The sequence below is a fragment of the Leucoraja erinacea genome, chromosome 1, assembly GCF_028641065.1.
Source record: "Leucoraja erinacea ecotype New England chromosome 1, Leri_hhj_1, whole genome shotgun sequence".
NCBI lineage: Eukaryota > Metazoa > Chordata > Chondrichthyes > Rajiformes > Rajidae > Leucoraja > Leucoraja erinaceus.
Window position 1 is genome coordinate 63577581 of NC_073377.1, and position 22935 is coordinate 63600515.

At 40.2% G+C, this 22935-nt stretch overlaps 1 protein-coding gene across 2 annotated transcripts in view; it reads right to left on the reverse strand.

Moving 5' to 3' along the window:
- Positions 1–22935, reverse strand: part of cracd (capping protein inhibiting regulator of actin dynamics) — a 92974-nt gene that overhangs the window by 6328 nt on the left and 63711 nt on the right. Inside the window, exons 3-8 of one of the 2 annotated variants that reach the window (XM_055635787.1) lie at positions 22299–22434; positions 16315–16476; positions 11325–11390; positions 10375–10566; positions 7389–9729; positions 652–842 (exon numbers count right to left, since the gene is read on the reverse strand). In XM_055635787.1, coding sequence (XP_055491762.1) covers positions 652–842; positions 7389–9729; positions 10375–10566; positions 11325–11390; positions 16315–16476; positions 22299–22434 — 3088 coding nt within the window. Of the gene's footprint in view, positions 1–651; positions 843–6923; positions 9730–10374; positions 10567–11324; positions 11391–16314; positions 16477–22298; positions 22435–22935 lie in introns of both variants that reach the window. The other variant, XM_055635780.1, reaches the window with a different exon arrangement.

Consider the following 22935-nt stretch of genomic DNA (forward strand, 5'->3'; position numbering starts at 1 on the left):
CCAATGGTTCGGCATCTGACTCGCTAGATTCTTTTTTGGTGCTTTTAAGTTCAATGGATTGACTGGAAACTATATACTGTACAATATTTATTATGACTGTATAATATCTAAAAAGGATCACCCCTTATTCTTAAATAGTGATTCCTAGCTCTAATTTCTCCCACCAGAATAAGCAGTCTCTTTATGTTCACCCTGTCAATTATGCACACAATCTTATATCTTTTAATCAAAAAACTCTTGAAACTTCAGTAGATCTAAATCGAGTCTTCGAAACCTTTTCTTATAAGACATCCAGTTTGATGTAATACTCTAGTAAATTCCCTTCCACCTGTTCTGGATGGATACCTTTTCTCGATGGATGAAGCACAAAACATAATTTACTTTAACTTGGGGTCACTCAATGCTGCAAATCTCACAAACAACAACAACAATGAAAAAAAATTCAAACATTGTTCATCTAATGATGAATGCGGTAAAAATAATATGTGTGGAAATGGTTGTATTAACGTCTGTAGGTTCCACCAGCAGTAATAATACCACTTATCTCACTACTCAGTTGGTTTTCTTGGCTCTCACCAGACTTTACATGCAATCTCTTTAGTTTAATCTAACAGTCATATAATTATGCTTTGAATAATGGGAAGTGCATACGTTTTCTTTAGTTCGTTTTTCAGCTGTTTTGGCTTCTCTGGCCTGCCTTCTCTCCTCTCTGGTCTCCTGCTGTTCATAAAATCCTTGCTGCTTCTGCATTGCCAGCGTAATCCACAGCGGTTGGGCAGTTTCCACCTTGTCCACAAGCCTTGAACCGTCAAGGGAATGTCTGCTCTGAAGAATTGGTTTTTCTGCAAAAAAAGTGTAGAAATTAGTAATTTTTACAATAAGCATGTTAGCAATCCAAACCAACAAAATAGATGCACATTGTCAGAGTATTTCAAGTTAGTGTCAAATTATTTACAATAATTAAGAGATTACAAATAATAGACAAAAAAAAATTAAAAATCATTATGAATGAGCTAACATTTTAACCTACACTGTATCTAAAGCAAACTGTAACTAAAGTTTTGGCCTTATTGTTATTTGATGGAGCTGAGACGAGATCAGTATATTAAATATTAAGGATTCCTTGTTCAGAATGTTGTTTCCAGACTTCACCACACAAATCGCAGATGATGAAATCTAGACATTTAAATAATTTCAGTAAACAAGATCACCATTTCCTCCTCTGCCTTCCTGAGAAAATCAAAGCTAAAGAGAAACTCAAAAACCAGTTTGCAGGCTCCTGCTGTCATTTTAAACTTGCCATGAAATAGCATAATAGAATTGGTTTTCTGGACACCATCCTTCCTTTCCCCTTGCTCTTTTCCTTACTTCTCCAAAGAAAAACGTGTCCATCTCTGCAGTCACTGATACATTGTAATTCCTACAACTGACTTGATGCACTGCACTAAAACTGTTACCCTGCAATTTATGAAGATACTCTTGTTTAAATATGAGTTCTCCAACCAAGCTCAACACAGGATCAGTGTAATTTTCAAGATTATAATGTTAAGATTGAGAACAGCTTGCTTTCTGGTGCAGATTTTGTCATCTGCCGATTGAATCATTGGCTTGTATCATGTTGCTGTGCCCGTAACTGCTGGTGTTGAGACAGATAAACTAAAGTAGGTCCATGATTTGCACAGAAACATTGAAACATGTAAGCTCAGGAGACACCAATTGATTTGGCCAACTAAATGCATCAGTTATTCCAGAGGCAGGACTCGGTTTCGTTGGGGAATTATATCTGGATGGGGTTTAGGATCCACAGGTCGGAATATGTGTTTCAGAGTTTCAATTTAGGAAATTTGCAGTTTTGGAACATATTTTGCTTTGATTTAATGCCTTTAACAATTTCTACATTGTGTTTTGAAACCTGCTGCATTAATTGCTTTAAATGTCCCCGAATATCAGACACATTTGCCATTAAAGACGATGACAGCTGTGACAGAAGACCCCAGTGTTTCCAGTTGTCCCCAGTGTTGCCAGTTGCCCAGTCATTTCATGGACGTGCCCCATTTGCTCTCCCAACCTTACTGCTGAGAAGTGGAGGGTCAAAAAGCCAGCCCGCTGCAAGCAGCCCACATGTGTGCACACAGGCAGATGACAATTCTGGCAGCAAGCTCAGTCCAGCGTGGCCTGTGCAAATGGAATCAGAGAGCCTTCTAGTCCAGGGGGATTCATTGTGTCCAAACCAACATGAAAGAGTCCATTCTCCTTCTCTTTCCTATCATTTGGCCTGTAGCTTTCCAGATTAAGACAGATCAAATGCTAGTGCAAGTACTTTTCCAATACAACAAAGGGTCGCAGCTATTGAGTCACCTCCACCACTGAGCAAAAATAACTCAATTTTCTTGACTCTTCTAATCTTTTTACCAGTTATTTTAAGTCTATGATCCATGTTTTTTGAATAAAGATAAAAATGAAAATAGGTCCATCCAATCCACAAATCATGAGCCCATTATAATATTACGCACTTCAGCTAACCTGGGTGGGTGATGTTCAAAAGCCTTGAGAGGTGTGGGTGGTGAGTGATTAATTGTTTATGACAATAGCAAATCAGCCAGTTCCCAGCATAGCATGGAGGAAGTGAAAGATTGGATTAAAAGGCAGGATTATAGTAGGAGTTGATTATTCTCCTGTGTGCTGCACTCTTGCACCTTGTGAACCACACAAAGAATAAAAGTTTCCTGTTACAATTTTCAAGTTTGTTTACTTAAAAAGCGTTTGCATTTATTTACTTTTGAAAGCGTTTTTAGAATTGGACATTCAAATGCAACAAAGAGAACAAATGTTTTTCTGAATTCTATATATCTTGATGTTTTTGCTTCTCCCTATCACATTGCATCAAAGTATCAAAGTATGTACTCAGTTCCTTGATTGGCTATTTACCACCGCCATCATAGTAAGCGTGGCTCAGTCACCAACTTAAAAGATAAAGGAATAAATTAAATTCAGCCTTGCAAGATATCTGGATAAAATTATAGGTACACAGAAGAACCAATAGTACTGGAGATCCAAGATAGAGCAGATGCTGAGACTTTGAGCAAAAACCAGTGCTGGAGGGAATCAGGCAGCATGGGGCTAAAGGCAGAAGCCTGATGGAGATAGGTGAGGAGGAGGGATGAGGCAAGAACTGGCAATCGATTAAAACTTCCCCACCCGACTCATCTGCCAATCACTACCCTTTCCTGAACCCACCTATCACTTGCCAGTTCTTGCCCTACCCCTTCCCCACAGTTCACACTAGTAAGGAAATGGTGTTGAATAGACTGATGGGACTGAAGGCTGATAAATCCCCAGGGCCTGATGGTCTGCATCCCAGGGTACTTAACGAAGTGGCTCTAGAAATCGAGGAAGCACTGGTGATCACTTTCCAATGTTCTATAGATTCAGGAACAATTCCAGTGGATTGGAGGGTAGACCAGTTAGCCTGACAATGGTGGTGGGGAAGTTGCTGGAATCAATAATAAAAAATGAAATAGCGGCACATTTGGATAGCAGTAGCAGGATCGGTCCGTCAGCATGGATTTCCGAAGGGGAAATCATGCTTGACTAATCTTCTGGAATTTTTTGAGGATGTAACTAGGATAATGGACAAGGGAGAGCCTGTGGATGTGGTGTACCTGGTCATTCAGAAAGCAATTGACAAGGCCCCACATAGGAGATTAGTGGGCAAAATTAGACCACATGGTATTGGGGGTAGGGTGCTGACATGGATAGAAAATTGATTGGCAGACAGGAAATAAAGGGTAGTAATTAACGGGTCCCTTTCAGAATGGCAGGCAGTGACTAGTGGGGTACCGCAGTTTGAATTGAATATAAAACCTGCCTATGCCAAGCTGAATCAGAGCGCAGGTTTTGTTATTAATATAAACTCATTGATATGAATTGTTCTTGTTGCCCATTTATAATACATGAAAATAAAATTATGGAAATTGATTATTGATTAATTGATAAGAGTAATTTAGATGACAGTGGGGTATTAGAAATGAACTACAAAACAATATTCACCATTCTCTCTTGTATAATTAATTAGTTCTTGATATTTCATCAAAACATTTTTTGTAAATAGACTATTAGGGTATAACAATTTTTCAGCAGAAACGGATGAATTATTACCATTTCATTATTATTTTGATAATGTCTGTTGGATTTGTTTGAGCCATTCCTTTTTTTGACCAGTCTTGAAATCCAGGCTGGAAGGTATAGGAATATAATTTCCAACTATCTGTAAAATACTGTCAATGTTTAAGATCAGGAGTAAAAATAATTTGTGTCTGACGTCTTTGGTCTTTCATCTGAATCAGAATCTGTTAAGGATAAAAATAAAGTTGTAGAGAGAAGGGGGAGGAGGATGGTGAGGATACTGGGGGAAATCTGTGATTGAAAAGGGACCAGAAGAGATGTGTGATGGAGTGAGTTGAAAGAGTGTGGATAAAGGTGAGTGAATAACAAGAAGGAATATCTGGGGAAGGTGCAAATGGACTGTAATGTGCTTACTCAGAAAAAGTGCTGTTCCATGTTAAGATTCATTGTACAGTGAATGAGATTGAAGGCAGAGGGGCAAATAATCAGAATGGCAGGTAACAGATAGTTTGCAGGTTAAAATAATGATTTAGTTGTATTCCTAATTTATTATACTGTGCTCATGATGTAATTTCTTCTGCTATGGTGAAACTAAATGCAGAATGGATCTGCAGGACACAACTCCTAAGATGCTGGTTCCCTGTCATTTTAACTCCATCCTGCTCTCATTAAATGTCTTTCTCCCACCACTCCCTCATTATTCCACAACTTAAAGCCAATTAAAGACAATCAACCTGAAAATGTTAACTCTTGTTCCTCTCAACAATTCAAAGTTGATATGTTGATTGTTTTAACATAGAATATTTAACATAGTTTTATTTTCAATTATGGCCTATCACTCAAATACCTCTTACTTGCTAAACTGTTTAAATTATGCTGTTGATACTTGAATTGGCCCTGTCTCCTTACTTGCTTTGTACTGTAATGTTGGTTTCAATAATAACCTTTACCTTAAACTAATTAGGCCCGAGAACACAGCAATTTGGATGATTCCGATATCCATTAACTAACTTGGACCTGAGTTCATGGTTTATATTTCTCCTTCTCCATAATAACCTTAAAACCTATAGAGTAATAATGGCTGTTATGTTTTAAATGCTTTGCCATTGACATTCCCCCAACTTCTCAGATAAATTCCTTGAGATTAGATACAGTAAAAACCACTTCTCTAGTTGAACCATCTACACACTAACTGTAAAAGCTCCTTTGGACACAATTTAAAACTTCCACTCCCTCCATGACTTTCATACAAAGTGGGTTGCAGTTAATACTGACCACGTTGAAATCCCCTATGACTATAACCCTGTATTTTCTTGCATATTTGTCCTTCTGTCTCCTGCCTATGGTACAGCCCAGGCAAAATAACTATTCCATTTTGTTTCTAAGCTCTGCCAATATGGTCTGGTTTTAATGAACCTTCTAGAATATTTTCCTTCCTTACTGAGAATATAGACACTTTGATTATTTTTGCAATGTCACCTCTTCTGTTACCTAGCCTTGTGATGCTTGAAAGGTCTATATGCTAGGATGTTGAGATGTCAGTCCTACCAATCTTTCAATCACATATCCATAATATCGTGCGAGCAATAATATCTCACTCCCTCTATGTTTCAGATCTATCTAGTCAGAATCTTTGCACAAAAAATAAATTAAATCCAAGCTTACACTCCTCGTTTCGTGTCATCACCCATTCCTTCTCTCGAGAGATGCTTCCTGTCCCGCTGAGTTTCTCCAGCATTTTGTGTTTATCTTTGATTTAAACCAGCATCTGCAGTTCCTTCCTACACATTCCTCCTATTTACCTTATTACCTACAAATGTGCTGCCTATGGGACTGACTTAATTTTCCTTCTATTTTTGGCCTTTCCTCAGCCTAACTGTAAACTTACCCTTTGTTCCATTCCCCTTAGTTAAAACCCTTCAAAACAGCTTCATAAACCCATCCACGTAACTCACTTCTGCTCCCATCGCGTTAAGCCCATTCAGTTCGGGTGCAATCCATCAGGATTGTGCAGAACCCAAATCCTACATTCCCCAGAAACAATCCCAGTGATCCAAAAATGTAATGTCCTCCCTCTTGCACCATCTCTTCAGGCATTCATTTTCTGGAGTTCCATATTATAGAGAGGCTTCAGGGGACTTGTTTACTTTACTAAGATCAACCATGGCACCATTTGTGGCATTCTAAACCGAGTCATAGGATGCTGTGCACGGCCCTTTATTTATTTTTTCATTTCATTTATTTTGTCATTTTAAAAGGCATTCCATGAACTGTTTAGATTGTTGCTGCCCTATTTCTGTCAGCCCACAATATAGTCCATAATCCTGAGTGCACAGATGTGCGCAAGCTGACCATTAGACTTCTTTGTCCAGCGACTTGGCTACAAAGTAAAGGAAGAAGCAGGAAGTCATTCCTATCCATTATTGATAGAATGTGCCGTGTTCGAGATGTCACTTTGTGGAGATCACCTTGTTCTGAGGAACAAGAAAATTTAAAAGAGCACTGGGAACTATTTTAAATAAATCAGCCATCATCCAAAATCTAACTACCTGGTGTGCACTCAGTGATAGCTGTGTTTCTTGTACTAATGACCCATTTTGTAGTACTGGACTGCCTTAGTGGTATGGTGCTCTCAAGTAGTTGTGGACTAGTGCAGGGTTTTATAAATGCAAATCTTTTCTCTTTTTACAATCCAATGCTCTGATGAATTGAAAAGCAGAGCCCTTTTTAATAAGGAGAACGTCTTAATAGATCATAATGGAACCAAAATGGTTTCAAAGAATTCACACTTTGCCTACCTTTCATAATGGAGACTGTTTTTTTGTCTGCCCTCTCCCTCCAGGGAAGGTTGATGGACGGGAAAAGAGAATTTTGATCTTTTGTTTCGTCTTCGTTCTTTAATCTGCATGTTTGCATTGAGGTGCCATTCTTCTCATCTTCTTTTGTCACATCTGAATCAAGTGAAATCTTTGTGTTTTTGTGATCTGCAATGTCAATGAAGTCTGTTTTGTTTAAGATAATGGGCAGGGATGGAGGTGCAGTGAACAGTGTAGGCTTGGGTGCTAAAGCTGGTCTTTGAGATGTTTGTGATCTTGATGAAAGTTTCTCATTTGAAAGTGCAGCGAGCTTACTTTGAATATGTTTTGCCACGTCAACACTACTTAGATATGTAATCCCAGAGTGTGAAATGTCTGACATACTACTTAATCTGTTTTTCAAAATGTTACTATTCTTATTATTCTTGGTACAAGAGCTTTGCTTACCAGAAACAGTACATGATTCACCCTCTTTCGTTTTTGCAGCAAGGAAGGCTGGAATTCCTTCCATACCATCTCCAGCACTGTATCTCTTCTTCCTTTTTTGTTCTCCTTGTTGCTCATAATGGAACCGAAGGGAATAGTGGGTCCTTCGTAATTTTATACCGAATGGTGATGTATCCATCATCTCCTCAGTCTGCGGGATCATGTTTGAAACGGCTCGGCTATCAAGGGACGCCTGAGCTTGTGGCAGCGTATGTTCTTTCCTTGGTGTTGCAGGAAGACCTGGAACTAAAAACGATGGAAGATCTTTGGCAAACTTACAGCCTTCCGCAGCATCTGCTTTCCTCACGTGAGTTTCCGAGTGTAAATCATCTTTTATGTCTTTAGTTAAATCCTGTACAATGTCTCCAGATGTCAAAGACTTGCTAGATTCAGAAAAATCCATCGTGGAATTAGCCACAGACACATCTTCATCGGGTACATTTTGCTTCACTTTCTCATGAGAAATATTTCCTTTGTCACTATCATTGGCTTTACTGCCATCTGCCCATTTCTGCCATGCAGGTGTTATTGAAAATTTGGCATTAGCGGATAGTGTTTTTCTCAAATTGCCATGCATGCTGGAAACTTTGAACGTAGTCCAGTCATCACTAAATCTACTATGAACCCTTCTTTCCTTTTCTTGCAACCTTTCATTAGAACTTTTAAGAATTTTGGCCCTAATAGCAGCCCACTCGGTTAAAGCCCTTGACTGGTCGAGTGATTGTCCTGGATTGAATTTTGACTTTCCAATTCTACTCCTCATATCAGGACTTGACTTGCCTGTTCTTTCAACAAATGGAAAATCAGCTGATTTTTTCTCATCTGAAAAACCGAGCAAAGACTTGCAGGCGGTATCTTTAATCTGTTTCAGATCAACAGCAGTGCCACAAAGTTGAGCTCCGGTGACCAGAATGGCTGTGTGAGGGACATAACTTGAGGAGGAGAGACCTCTATGTGACTTTGGGGAAGACTGTAGGACATGAGTATCTAAAGAAGTCACTGTTTCTCTTGGATGTGTCACAGGGGTCAGATTAACTTTTGGGAAAATAATTTGTTTCTCTCCTGAAGCAACTTGGAATGAAAATGGCTGTGATGTAGTTTGTCTTTGATCCAGTTCCTTCCATCTAAGTTCCTCTCTACGTCGTTCCTCTGCTTGTGCTTCAAGAAATTGTTGGTCCTCTTCATTTAATACTTTATCGTCCTTTTTCCTCTCTTCATCTTCCCTTTGTGGATTCTCCAAATCAGTCAGCTTTTTTAGTTTCTGCTGTCTTTGCATTTCCAAATCTTTTCTTTGTGTTACTTCATTAGATTGTTTGTTTTCATCAGCACTGAAATGAAAGAACGCTTTCTCCTGCCTTTGATTCATCTCTTTCGTCTCCAAACGTCTTTCTTCTTTATCCATTTTCAAATCCACAATCCTATTTTGTTTCTCTTCATTGCAAAGCCTCTGTTCTTCCTCTCGATCTTTTTGCTCCTCAACTTCTCGTCTTTGCCTTTCCTCTTGAATTATTTGCTCCTCTAATTCCCGCTGTCTCTCCTCCTCCTCCTCTCGTACTTGTTGCTCCTTTAATTCTCGTTGTCTCTGTTCCTCCTCTTGTATTTGTTGCTCCTCTAATTCCCGCTGTCTCTCCTCTTCCTCTCGTACTTTTTGCTCCTCTAATTCTCGTTGCCTCTTTTCCTCCTCTCGTACTTTTTGCTTCTCTAATTCCCGCTGTCTCTCCTCTTCCTCTCGTAATTTTTGCTCCTCTAATTCTCGTTGCCTCTTTTCCTCCTCTCGTACTTTTTGCTCCTCTAATTCCCGCTGTCTCTCCTCTTCCTCTCGTACCTTTTCCTCCTCTAATTCTCGTTGCCTCTGTTCCTCCTCTCGTAATTGTTGCGCCTTTAATTCTCGATGTCTCTTCTCTTCCTCTCGTACCTTTTGCTCGTCTAATTGTCTTTGTCTCTGTTTCTCCTCTCGTACCTTTTGCTCCTCTATTTCTCTTTGGCTGTGCTCTTCCTCCTGTGAGTTTTGCTCCTCCAGTTCATGACTTCTCTGTCCTTGTTCTTGTGTTCTTTGAGCTGCCTGCTTTTGGCCATCTTCCCGACCCTCGTGTTCTGCTAATTCATATTGTGTTTGATCTTTTTCCTGCCATTTATGCTTCTCGGCCTCCTCTCTATATATTTGTTGCTCATCCTTATGATGCCTTTTTTCTTCCCTTTTATTTCCTTCTACTGGTTTATAACGGTTTTGTCCATTCTCCACATGAATCTGCACCTCTTCTTGCTCATATTTAAACTCGTGGATAGTCACTTTGTGCAGATCCTGCAAGAAACACATGTTTTTAATTATTCTCCATATAATTAATATAATATGCACCAATTCACAAATTTCCATCTTAATTCCTCCTTTCTTGAACCTCTCCCCACTCTTCCAGGATGTCATATTTCTACTTTTGGTAAGAATGATAATTTAATCAGATATTAAAACATTTCTACATGCATACCTTGTACAAATCAGCTCACCCTAGTTGAATTGTGTCGAGGTTTCAATATATTATATATTTTATTACAAAAAGAGGAACATACCCTTAAAAAAAGAAAACATAGCTACTTATAAACAGCCTGTAACCATTGCAATTGGAATATGAATTAATAATTCCAAGTTTTCAGCTGTATTGAATTATTAAACTTTTCCGAGATAATTTCTGCCGGTTTCCAGATACAAACAAGGCTTCCGTTAATGTCATAAATGTATATATTCTGTCACTCTGGCATCATGCCACTTTTTGCAATAAAACAATGGTGTAGTCAAGTTAGTCCATACTTTAATTGTATGATAAGAAAAGGATCATAATAAAAATGATGATTTTCCAATGATATCGGATCATTTTTAAGATGACTGAAAACTATACTGACTTTCAATAGCAAAATGTACCATATTTTCACAGATACATAGCAACACAATTACCAGTGCCAGTTTCCCATGTTTCTTCGACACCCTTTGGTTCCGTGGCTTGACAGAAAGTTTATGCCGGGCTGCAGTATTGTCGAGGCGGTTCATTGACTGTGGGACTGCATCAAGATTGATCGATTCAATCGTTCCCCCAGAACTTGATGAAGGCAGAGAGCTGGTGGGCCTTGAAAGTCGAGCCTGTGGAATCTACCAAATAGTAGCTGTGTTCATAACGGGTACATCTGGTTTTAAACAATAAGATTCATAAAGATAGACACAAAACGCTGGAGTAACTCAGCCGGACAGGCAGTATCTCTGGAGAGAAGGAATGGGTGACGTTTTGGGTCGAGACCCTTCTTCAGACCGAAGAAGGTGTGAAGAAGTGTCTTGACCTGAAACATCACCCATTCCTTCTCTCCAGAGATGCGGCCTCTCCTGCTGAGTTACTCCAGCATTTAGTGTCTATCATGGGTGCAAACCAGCATCTGCAGTTCCTTCCTTCAGAATTAGATTCATAAACTGCACTAAGAATACTAATAATGATTTCTACAGTTACAGAGATTTACTTAACTTAAAAGTGAGCATTTTCAACACGTATTGCTTCAATTTAAATACTGGTGCCCTTGGAAGATAATTTATGTTATGTTGGCTAGAATGTTAAAGAGCAAATTTTACAGACAAAACAGAATTATGTGTAGGAAGGAACTGCAGATGCTGGTTTAAATTGAAGATAGACACAAAATGCTGGAGTAACTCAGTGGGACAGGCAGCATCTCTGGAGTGAAGGGATGGGTGAAGTTTTGGGTCTGAAGAAGGGTCTTGACCCAAAACATCACCCATTCCTTCACTCCAGAACAGAATTATGTCAGTTTTTGTATCACCAGTCCATTTTAACATTTATTTCCCAGCTTTGGATATATTACTGGACAAATTAACCATTTCTTAGTCACATTGAAATGTGTTACCTGTTCTTCAGCTTCACCACCTGATTCACCTAAACTCGAGCTTTGCTTGTTGGGCAGGTCATGAGACTGGAAAAGAGAGAGAATGAAATGGAAGGATGGATTAACACTGATAATATTTATAAAAGTGAAGATATGAAAGATAAAAGTGAAAACCAAGGCGAATGCTACAAATTCAATGAGAATTTTTAATAATAAGCTGCATAACAAAAAACATTTGAAAGAACTTTCAATTTAATCTCTAAAATGGTAGCAACAATTAAGTTACACTTCTAAACAATAATTAGCAATGTTACAAAATTTTGAGATTTAAAAAATCAAGTCTGCAATTTATCTCATCAGATAAAGCATAAAAATAAGTTTAATTTGACACCTAATTCACTTTCATATCTTCAGTATTAAAATGTTTATGGCCGTTTTCATACTCGGAAATTAGCACCTTGTTCCCTATTGCTTTTCCATTGACTTAACACAAAAGCTGTGATCGAGGACAGTCAAAAGCCCATAACTTTCTTAAAAATTAAGAGAACTGAATGAAATGTTCAGTTATTATAGATTGAAGCATTCTGAAACAAATATAAAACATCTTACTTGGATGACCTTTTTGCAACTATAATTAGTTAATTACCTAATTGTAGCTAATTACAAAATTGACCGTAGTGACGGAAATAGTAATAAACACCCAGACTGCCTTGAAAATTCAAAAATGTGATATTATCAAGATCAGAACTTTAATATTATTGTATAATATGCTGTGTCCATAACAGATAAATAAATAAATTACAATTTCTAGCAATAGACCAAGTTTTTATGGAGAAGATCAGTTGATAGCTGGTACATTTGCATGTCACAATCAGTAGCATCATCATACTCCTCAGATTGTAACCAATAAGTAACTCTGTAAACCTTGTTTTTCCTCAACTTTTCAATGTTGACATTGTAAACTACAAGTTTTTGCTCTTCAACCCACACATGATATGCCTTTCTGCCCACTACTTTCCCATTAACAATGTCCTGTAGATTCCATTTCTTAAGAAAAGGATAATGTTTTTAAATAGCCTAAGTATCCAAATAACAAACTAATCCCATTCACACAAGAATTCACAAAATAACATGATTTTTAAATCTCACTGTCATGATTTTATATCTCAGATGGTAGGAATTTAATATTTAATTCCCATAAATTAATCTAGAAACATCCACCCAAAATATAATCAGATTATTGTTTTTTGCACAATACATGTGACTCAAACTGTTGTGAATATTTAGTTTTAAAATAATGATCATGGAGAGAGAGAATAACACAAAATATAGACAATTTAGACAGCTTATCTCCAAAAAAATGGGCATTTTAATCACCTTGCTTCTGAAACGCGATCGATTGGAACGTTGCATTTGCGGTGAATTTGAACCCCATATTGGCAGGAAAAACACTGCCGGTTCGTATGGGGCCCAAATCACATTTTCACAACGCAAAAATAGATAAAAGCCATCCCAAGAAGCAAGTTTATATTTAAAATAAATGACTTACATTTTGTTTCTTCCCGTTCGTGCGATCCGTCACATTGTAGGCATTCAAAGTCGCTTTTTATTTTAATCCAAATATTAAATTGTCCAGCGACTTAAAAAAAATATATAGCGCAAACGGGAAGCCGATCGGTTTTTCTGCAGCAGCTAGCAGCCCGGGGAAGTCCTCCGATAGGCAGCACAAAACAGCATTTTAACCCCCCCCCCCCCCCCCCCTCAAAGGTGCCAAAGTCACGTACATGGCCAGTGGCAGAACTGCAGCGCCGCTGAAGGTAGATATTGTAACATCGCTACAATAATCTATGTAGATAACAAACAATGAAAGAAAGAAATTGGGGCAGAACAATGGTAGAGTTGCTGCCTTACAGCGCCAAAGAACTGGGTTCGATCCTGATTACGGGTGCTGTCTGTATGGAGTTTGTACGTTCTCCCTGTTACCTCATGGGTTTTCTCTGGGTTCTCCGGTTTCCTCCCACACTCCAAAGATGTACACGTTTGACGGTTAATTGGCTTGGATAAATTATAAATTGCCCCTAGTTTGTAGGGTGGTGCTGGTGTGTGGGATGATTGCTGGTCGACACAGACTTGGTGGGCTGTAGGGCCGATTTCTACACTGTATCTCTAAAGTCTAATGGAAGGTCTAAAGTCTAAATAAAAGGAATCAGAATTCATTTTAGCAATGCACATCAGATATGATGTCATTGATTCCCCCAGGATAATTAGCATAAGATTTGCAGGTAATAACTTTTTTAAGACTTTAAGACACACAATCAACCCGAGGCAATGTCTCAACCCAGAACATCACCTATCGAAGTTCTCCTGAGATGTTGCCTGACCAGCTGAGTTAGTCCAACACTTTGTAACCTTCGATAGACACAACAAGCTGGAGTAACTCAGTGGGACAGGCAGTATCTCTGAAGAGAAGGAATGGGTAACGTTTTGGATCGAGAACGTTCTTCAGATTGGTTAGGGATAATTGAAGAAAAGTCGTGACCCTTATCCCTAACCTGTCTGAAGAAGGGTCTCGACCCAAAACGTCACCCATTCGTTCTCGCCAGAGATACTGCCCGTCCCGCTGAGTTGAAGGGATTCAAAGTAACATCAGCAAATTTACAGATGACACAAAGCTGGGTGGCCGTGTGAACTGTGAGGAGGATGCTATGAGGATGCAGGGTGGCTTGGACAGGTTGGGTGAGTGGGCAGATGCATGGCCGATGCAGTTTAATGTGGATAAGTGTGAGGTTATCCATTTTGGTGGCAAAAACAGGAAGGCAGGTTTTTATCAGAATGGTGTCAAGTTGGGAAAAGGGGAAGTACAAAGAAATCTGGGGGTCCTTGTTCATCAGTCACTGAAAGTAAGCATGCAGGTACAGCAGGCAGTGAAGAAAGCGAATGGCATGTTGGTCATCATAACACGAGGAGTTGAGTATAGGAACAAAGAGGTCCTTCTGCAGTTGTACAGGGCCCTAGTGAAACCACACCTGGAGTATTGTGTGCAGTTTTGATCACCAAATTTGAGGAAGGACATTCGTGCTATTGAGGGTGCAGCGTTGGTTCACCAGGTTAATTCCCGGGATGGCGGGACTGTCATATGTTGATAGAATGGAGCGGCTGGGCTTGTATACTCTGGAATTTAGGATAAGAGGGGATCTTATTAAAACATGTAAGATTATTAAGGGATTGGACATGCAAGAGGCAGGAAATATTTTCCCGATGTTGGGGGAGTCCAGAGCCAGAGGCCACAGTTTAAGAATAAGGGGTAGGCCATTTAGAACGGAAATGAGGAAACATTTTTTTACCCAGAGAGTTGTGAATCTGTGGAATTCTCCGCCTCAGAAGGCAGCGGAGGCCAATTCTCTGGAGGCTTTCAAGAGAGAGTGCTCTTAAAGATAGCTGAGTCAGGGGATATGGTGAGAAGGCATGAACAGGGTACTGAATGGTACTGAATGTGGATGATCAGCCATGATCACAGTGAATGAAGAACCAAATGTTCTACTCCTGCATCTATGGTCTATTGTCTATTGAAACATCACCCATTCCTTCTTTCCAGAGATGCTGCACGTCCCACTAAGTTATTCCAACTCTTTGTGTCAATCTTCGCTTGAAACCAGCATCTGCAGTTCCTTCCTACACTATATATCATTTTGTGCATTAACCAACATCTGCAGTTCCTTGTTTCTACATTCATTTTATTATACAATACAATACAATTCATTTGTTATCATTTGAACCTCTTGAGTTTCAAACAAAATTTGGTTTCTGCAGTCATACACACAAGAAAAAGAACCAAGACACAACACAATTTATTTAAAAAATCATCACAGTGAATCTCCTCCTCACTGTGATGGAAGGCAAAGTCTTATCTCTCCCCTGCACTTCTCCCAATATCAGAGTCAAAGTCCCCGGCGGGCGATGGTAAGTGTTCCGCGGCCATTAAAGCCGCTCCGGGCGATGTAAGGCTGCGCTCCGGGTCTTGGAATTGGAACCACCGGCGGGCGCTAGCAAGTCCCACGGCCGTTAAAGCCGCGCGGGGCGATGTAAGGCCCTGCTCCAGGTACTTTTCAACCCCGCAACTCGGGCGGGAGAAGTCGCCGTTGTGGAAGCCCCGAAAAAGCGGTCTCCCAGCAGGGACCCGCGGGCTCCCGGTGTCACCGTCCACCGGGCCGGCAGCTGGAGCCTCCGAATCTCCGGGGTCGGGCCGCAGCAGCGCGCCACCACAGCTCTCCACGCTCCGAACTCGTCCAGCTCCGCGATGGTGGGTAAGTCCGCAGGCTCCGCGACTGGAGCCCCAGGTCGTTCCGGTTGGAGGCCGCCCACGGTGCTCGGCCCCAACGACAACGGAGACCCGACAGAGAAAAGGTTGGGTTCTCCGTGCAGGGAAAAGATTTTAACGTTTACCCACCACCCCCCCACCCCCCGCCCCCACACACATACTCAGTTAAAAAAAAAACCCCACTATAACTACATTTAAATGAGACAAAAAATAAAAAAAGACAGACGGACTGCAGAGGCCGTGAGTCGCGCCGCCCACCCAAAACGTTGTAACATAAATAGAGAGATCATAAATAATTTCTCATTAAAAAAGTGTCCTTTCAAACTTGAAGGATCTAATCTTCAGAATCTTTTCATAACTGCCAGTATTCTTTGCTTACACTTTTACAGACATTAATACAATAGTTAAATTACGGGATTGGTAACCCAGAGGCCTCCACGAAGGACAAAGAGTTACAAGTTGAGCTATTTTCTGGGAATCCATTAATTTAAAACAAAAATTGAATCCAGTGTTTGTCAGACATTATCAGAACCATGTTGTTGCACAAATGAATCTGTGTGACAACCAAAATAATAACTTGGATGGCAAGGAGATATGATGGTAAATGGGCAGTCTTATCTTTAAAAATCTGGTTCAGATTTTATATCAACTATAAAATACACTGATAAAATCCAGAGAAAATCGAACATTTACCGTGAGTCTTGAAGCAGGTAATTGGATTTCCTCTTGGGTGCATTCTTCTAATGGACTTCTGGAAAACCCATCAACTTCTGAATTGGATCGGGTACTTTCCATTTTTTGCACGATAAGAGTCTGCGGTGGTCGACCAAATTTAATATTCCTTTCTAAATGATTCTAAAATATAGAACAATATGTAAAATAAGCTTTTTTTCACATTGTGTAAATTGTTTGCTCTCAACTTATAATTACAAACAGCATCTCAAAAATATGCGCGTATTATTTTGCTTTTTTTCCATGCCCAAACTTTACACTGAATGGTCACCGTTTTAGATCCACCAAAGCACATTTAATCTAACCAACCTATTACCTTGTGAAAGATTTTATCATTTTTATTTAATTATAGACAATAGACAATAGGTGCAGGAGTAGGCCATTCAGCCCTTTGAGCCAGCACCGCCATTCAATGTGATCATGGCTGATCATCCCCAATCAGTACCCCGTTCCTGCCTTCTCCCCATATCCCCTGACTCTGCTATTTTTAAGAGCCCTATCTAGCTCTCTCATGAAAGTATCCAGAGAACCCGCCTCCACCGCCCTCTGAGGCAGAGAATTCCACAGACTCACCACTCTCTGTGAGAAAAAGTGTTTCCTCGTCCCCGGTCTAAATGGCTTACTCCTTATTCTTAAACACTTCAGTCTTTCATCGCCCACAACAGAGAGCCAGTGTATGTCACTGTTACAGGGAAAGAACAGTCCCAGCTAGAGACGTGATCTTCACTGTAATTCACATAATACTTGGCCAATAACTTACTTACTTACTTACTTAACTCGGACAAATGTTAGTGTATTTTGGGGTGTGAAATCAGAATAGGACTTCACAGTGAACAGTCGTGCCCTAGGGAATGTTGTAGAGCAGAGGGATCTCAGATCACAAGTACATAGTTCCCTGAAAGTGGTATAACAGTTAAATAGGTGGTGAAGAAGACTTTTGGCATGCTGATCTTTATGTCAGGGAATTGAGTATAGAAGTTGGGATGTTATTAGCAATGTTACAAAATTTTGAGATTTAAAAATCAAGTCTGCAATTTATCCCATCAGATAAAGCTTAAAAATAAGTTTAATTTGACACCTAATTCACTTTCATATCTCAAGTATTAAAAAAGTTATGGCCATTTTCATACTCGGATATTAGCATCTTGTTCCCTATTGATTTTCTATGGACATAAGAAAAAAGCTGTGATCGTGGACAGTCAAAAGCCCATAACTATCTTAAAAATTAAGAGAAATTAATGAAATTTTCAGTTATCATAGATTGAAGCATTCTGAAACAAATATAAAATAATCTTACTAGGATGACCTGAAATTAAAGCATATAATTAGTTAGTTACCCAATTGTAGCTAATTCCAAACTTTACTTACTAGATCTAAACATCTATCCATTTCTTAATAAATGATTAACATTTTTAAATAGCCTAAGTGGCCAAATAATATTCACAAATAATTCACAATAAAACATGATTTTTAAATCTCATTTACATTATTCATAGGCCAAATGGAAGGAATTTAGTGTTCAATTGCTGTAAATTAATGTCCATTTAAATCAGCTTTCCAGTGGGATCCTGTGAACGCGCTGGTTTAGAACGTTCACATTGCAGTAGATTTGTGCCCTCAAATGCCCAGAAAAATACTGCAGGATATAATGGGCCCCAAATTAGTTACTCACAACATTAAACTTTGTATACAAGGATCCTAAGAAGCCCTTTTTAACGTAAAAATAAACATCCTACCTTCCGATTTCCCCTGTATGAGATCTGGCCCGTTGTCGGCAGTCGCGGGTTTAGAGGTTAATTTTTAACCTACTATAACAATTAAATAAAGCCCTTAAAACTAATAATAGCTCAAGCAAGGGAATCTTCCAGCGATTTTTCGCTAATAATTAACTAGGCTGGAAAACCTCGATTTGAACAGCCTAGGGAAAATCGAGTTTTAAACCCGCCCCCCTCTAAATGGTGCCAAAATCGCGCACATGGGCTGGGACAGATTTTCAGCGAACTTCAGGTACGTTTTGCAACATACTTAATTTTATGTTACAAGACACTGGTGAGGTCGCACTTGTAGTATTGTGTCCAGTTTTTGTCATTCAGTGATAGGAAAGTTGCCGGAAAAGATGCAGAGAAGATTTATGAGGATGTTGCCAGGATATCGAGGTGGGCGGCGCGACTCACGTGGCAGCGGCCTCTGCAGTCCATCTGTATTTTTTTGTTGTTGTCTCGTTTAAGTGTAGTTTATAGTGTTTTTTTTAACTGGGTATGTGCGTGGGGGGCGGGGGGGGAAACTTTGAAATCTTTTCCCTGTACGGGGGACCCGACCTTTTCTCTATCGGGTCTCCATTGTCGTTGGGGCCTAACACCATGGAGCGGCCTCCAACCGGAACGACCTGGGGCTCCAGTTGCGGAGCCTGCGGACTTACCCACCATCGCGGAGCTGGCCGAGTTCGGAGCGTGGAGAGCTGCTGCGTCCCGGCCCCGGAGATTCGGAGGCTCCAGCCGCAGGTCTGGCGGGATACCACTTTTCGGGGCTTCCGCAACGGCGACTTCTCCCGCTCGAGTTGCGAGGTTGAGGATGACCTGGAGCGGGGCCTTACATCGCCCGGCGCAGCTTTAAATGGCTGCGGGACTTGCTAGCGCCCGCCAGGGGGCTCCAACATCAAGACCCGGAGCATGGCGTGGCATCGCCCGGCGCGGCTTTAATGGTCGCGGGACAGTTATCATCGCCCACCGGGGGCCTTGACTCTGACATCGGGAGGAGAATGGGGAGTGCAGGGGAGAGATAAGACTTTGCCTTCCATCACAGCGAGGAGGAGATTCGCTGTGATGGATGTTTGTGTAAATTGTGTTGTGTCTTTGTTCTTCTACTTGTTTGTATGACCGCAGAAACCAAAATTTGTTTGAAGCTCAATGAGGTTCAAATGACAACAAATAAATTGTATCATTGTTTCATTGTTTCATTGTCCTGAGCTATAGGAAGAGGTTGGGCAGTTCGGGACTCTATTCTTGGAAATGCAGGAAGTTGAGGGGTGATTTTATAGGGGTGTGGAGGTATATAAAAGCATGAGGGAAATAGATAAAGTAAATGCACCGAGCCTTTTCCCCAGAGAAGGAAAAAAAATAATAGAAACCCGAGGAAGAACATTTTTACACAGAGGGCGGTGGGTATATGGAACGAGTGCCTAGCGGAACTAGTTGAGCCAGGTATAATAACAACATTAAAAGACATTTGGACAGGTACATGGAATGGAAAGGTTTAAAGGGTTATGCGGCAAACATAGGTAAATGGCACTAGCTAAGAAGGGGCATCCTAGTCGGCCTGGACGAGTTGGGCCAAAGGGCATGTTTCGTGCTGTCATCTGAGCAATGTATTTCAGTGAAAACGCTGATGATGGTTCACACTGTTTAATAATCGCCTTAAAATTAATTTACAGCAATTTATAACTGTTAATATTTGTCACATTTCAAATCAACTGCACCTCTACACCTGTGCATCTCTCCCCTGCATGTGGTGTTAACTCTCACTGAGACAGACCCATAATTAGCAGCCCAAAGATAGACATAAAATGCTGAAGTAACTCAGCGTTTCAGCCAGCACCTCTGGAGTAAAGGAATAGATGATGTTTTGGGTCGGAACCTTTCAGACCAAAGAAGAAGGGGTCCGAACAAAACATCCCCCATTCCTTTTCTCCAGAGATGCTGCCTAACCCGCTGAGTCACTCCAATTTGTGTCTACCTTCGGTATGAACCAGCATCTGCAGTTCATTCCAACGCACAGAGCAGATTTGATTATTTACAAGCATTCTCTCTGCATGAAAATGGCCATCTACTGCAAACAGCTACTGAAATACTTCCATACAGTTTTCCGGAAAGCAAAGTAAACCCAAAAGCATTCATCAGCCCAGGGAAGAAACAAAGCACATGGTTATTGTAATTCTTGAGGGTGTAAGGGATATCGATAAGGAGTTTGCTTTTGTAACTTTACATCAAACTGCACAATGGGATCTGATGTGACACAGTGTTGTGCTCTGGGAAATACGGTAGAATAGAAATCGTCGACAGGAGAGTCCATTTGGTCTCTTGAGATCATAGCCTTCAGCGTGCAAAGTAAAGGTAAAGGGAAACACCTATCAGGGTGTATGTGGAAGTAGATATAAGGTCATAAGTGACAGGAGGAGATTTGGACCATTCAGCCCATCACATCTACTCTGCCATTCAATCATGGCTGATCTATCTTTCCTAACCCCATTCTCCTGCCTTCTCCTATAACCCTTGACACCCATACTAATCAAGTATCTATCTACTGTATCTCTGCTTTAACAATACCCATTGACTTGGCCTTCACAGCCTTCTGTGGCAAAGAATTCCACAGATTCACCACCCACGGACTAAAGATTTCCAGTTTCCTAATATCCAGTTTCCATCCCACATGTTAATTACTGTTATACCCTATGATTACACTTATTATATTTAAAGATCAGGAGACCTATGAATGTACAATATTAACAATGTTTTCTGCAGTAACTAACAACATTATACTCAAATGTATAGTTTATTTAGGCACAACACTTGTGGTACAAGAACATGAAACTGTTGCTGTCGATCAGTGAGCATCCTTGGGTCTGGATGGTATTCATGAGGTTTGAACAATCTGAAACATGTCCACAATATAAAGTGTAGGAAGGAACTGCAAATGCTGGTCTAAACCGAAGATAGACACAAAAAGCTGCGGGTAACTCAGCGGGCCTGGCAGCATCTCCGGAGAAAAGTAATAGGTGATGTTTCGGGTTGAGACCCTTCTTCAGACTGAGAGTCAGAGTCTGAAGAAGGGTCTCAATCCGAAACATCACCTATTCCTTTTCTCCAGAGATGCTGCCTGACCCACTGAGTTACCCCATAATATAAAGTGTTTGTGTGACCTACAGTCCACCAGAAACCCAAGTCATCCAAGGGCCAGTGACACACACTCAACCAGAACATCACAGAAACATGCATCCAAAAGGCCAGAATAAAAAATAGGATCTTAAAGTAAGCTACGTTAATTGAATCTTTATGGGATATGAAATCATTTTGCTGCTTTTATCTCTCAATGTGAGGCTCTGAGAACAGTTTATTATTTAATGCCACAGTACATCAATTGGCTGGAGACTGGTATCCTTTAAGGACACTATCTTCACATTTCCTTTTCATTTAAATCAATTGTGCAGCGATTATTATGGAGAGCCCCAGCAGTAAGTTGAAAGTGAGCCCCTGCTAATCTCACAGTTGAATTGAGAGACTGTTTGAAAGGTAATAATTTAAATAAGCAATAGTCACCAAATTAATATGCAGTAGTTAAACTGCTTCAAATGCAGGTTTTCCAGTAACACACTGAAAATATTGGAGTCTTGAGCATTATCCATTGCCTATGTCATATAGTGGACCAAACATGCTTTTCTTCATCACATTTCCGATTCAAAATCAGTAAAACCAAGCAAAATGAAAATGTGCTCTTCCTGTAATATGGTATTACACGGACTAATTATGCTGAGCCTACATAAAGATTTGTACACTTGTCTCATTACACCCCATCACTCTGCGCTGGATCTCAGACGGTTACTAACTCTATGCTCCACCTAACTTCATATCTGGGAGGATGTAACCTTGCAAGCAGTGACAAATTAATAACAGGAGAGAATACGTCCCCATGTGCAGGATTTGCATAAGCAAACAGCATGTGTTGGATTAGATACGAGAATCTCTAGTCTGGCAGCAAATAGCCCATTTATCACACTGTTCCACTCAACCAAAGCAAGGCAGTTTATTTATGAGAATGCATCCATTCTAAACTGGGTTTGGTACGAGACACCATTGCACTCACAAAGAGTAAAACAAGTTCAAGATTTGACACAGATCTGAATTTAGCAGTCAATACTGCACAGGCATCACCTTGTCATTACAGCATATCACCTGAAGGGTTCGAATTTTTCCCGGGATGTTTTCCGGTGATGTCACTTCTTCCGTTGTTCTGTTGGATGCTGAACACCCTGGGATAAATATACTGTCGTGGGACAACGCCCTGGTTCCTGTGCTGATGCTAGCGGCCCTGTCAACATTTCATAAATTAGGTTACAATCCACAAAATGCATCCTTACCTTGTTTAATGTTTCAAAAGGTGCAATAATTACTAGCCAAATTCAACTCCATTAATTCAATTTCTAACGAGATTCCATAAATCACTTCCGTTGAATGCTTGTAAGCATTTATGCAATTAGATTTCAAAGCAGGTGCAATAATTACTAGCCAAATTCAACTCCATTATTTACATTTTTACCATGAGCTGCCATATTTCACTTTCTTTGAACACTCATAAGTATTTATGCAATTATGTTTTAACATAGTGTGCTATAACATAGATATTTTGTGGAAGTATTCATCCACAGATCTTTTTAGTGGAGCATGTCATTATTTATAAGCATTTTAAGGTAATACACCTTTAAAGGGCCTGTCGCACTTTTTTCGGCGACAGTGGTGACAATTTTTGCTATTGTAGGTTGGTAGGTTGTCGTGGGTTGTCGTATGTGTTGTCGTAGGTTGACGTAGGTGT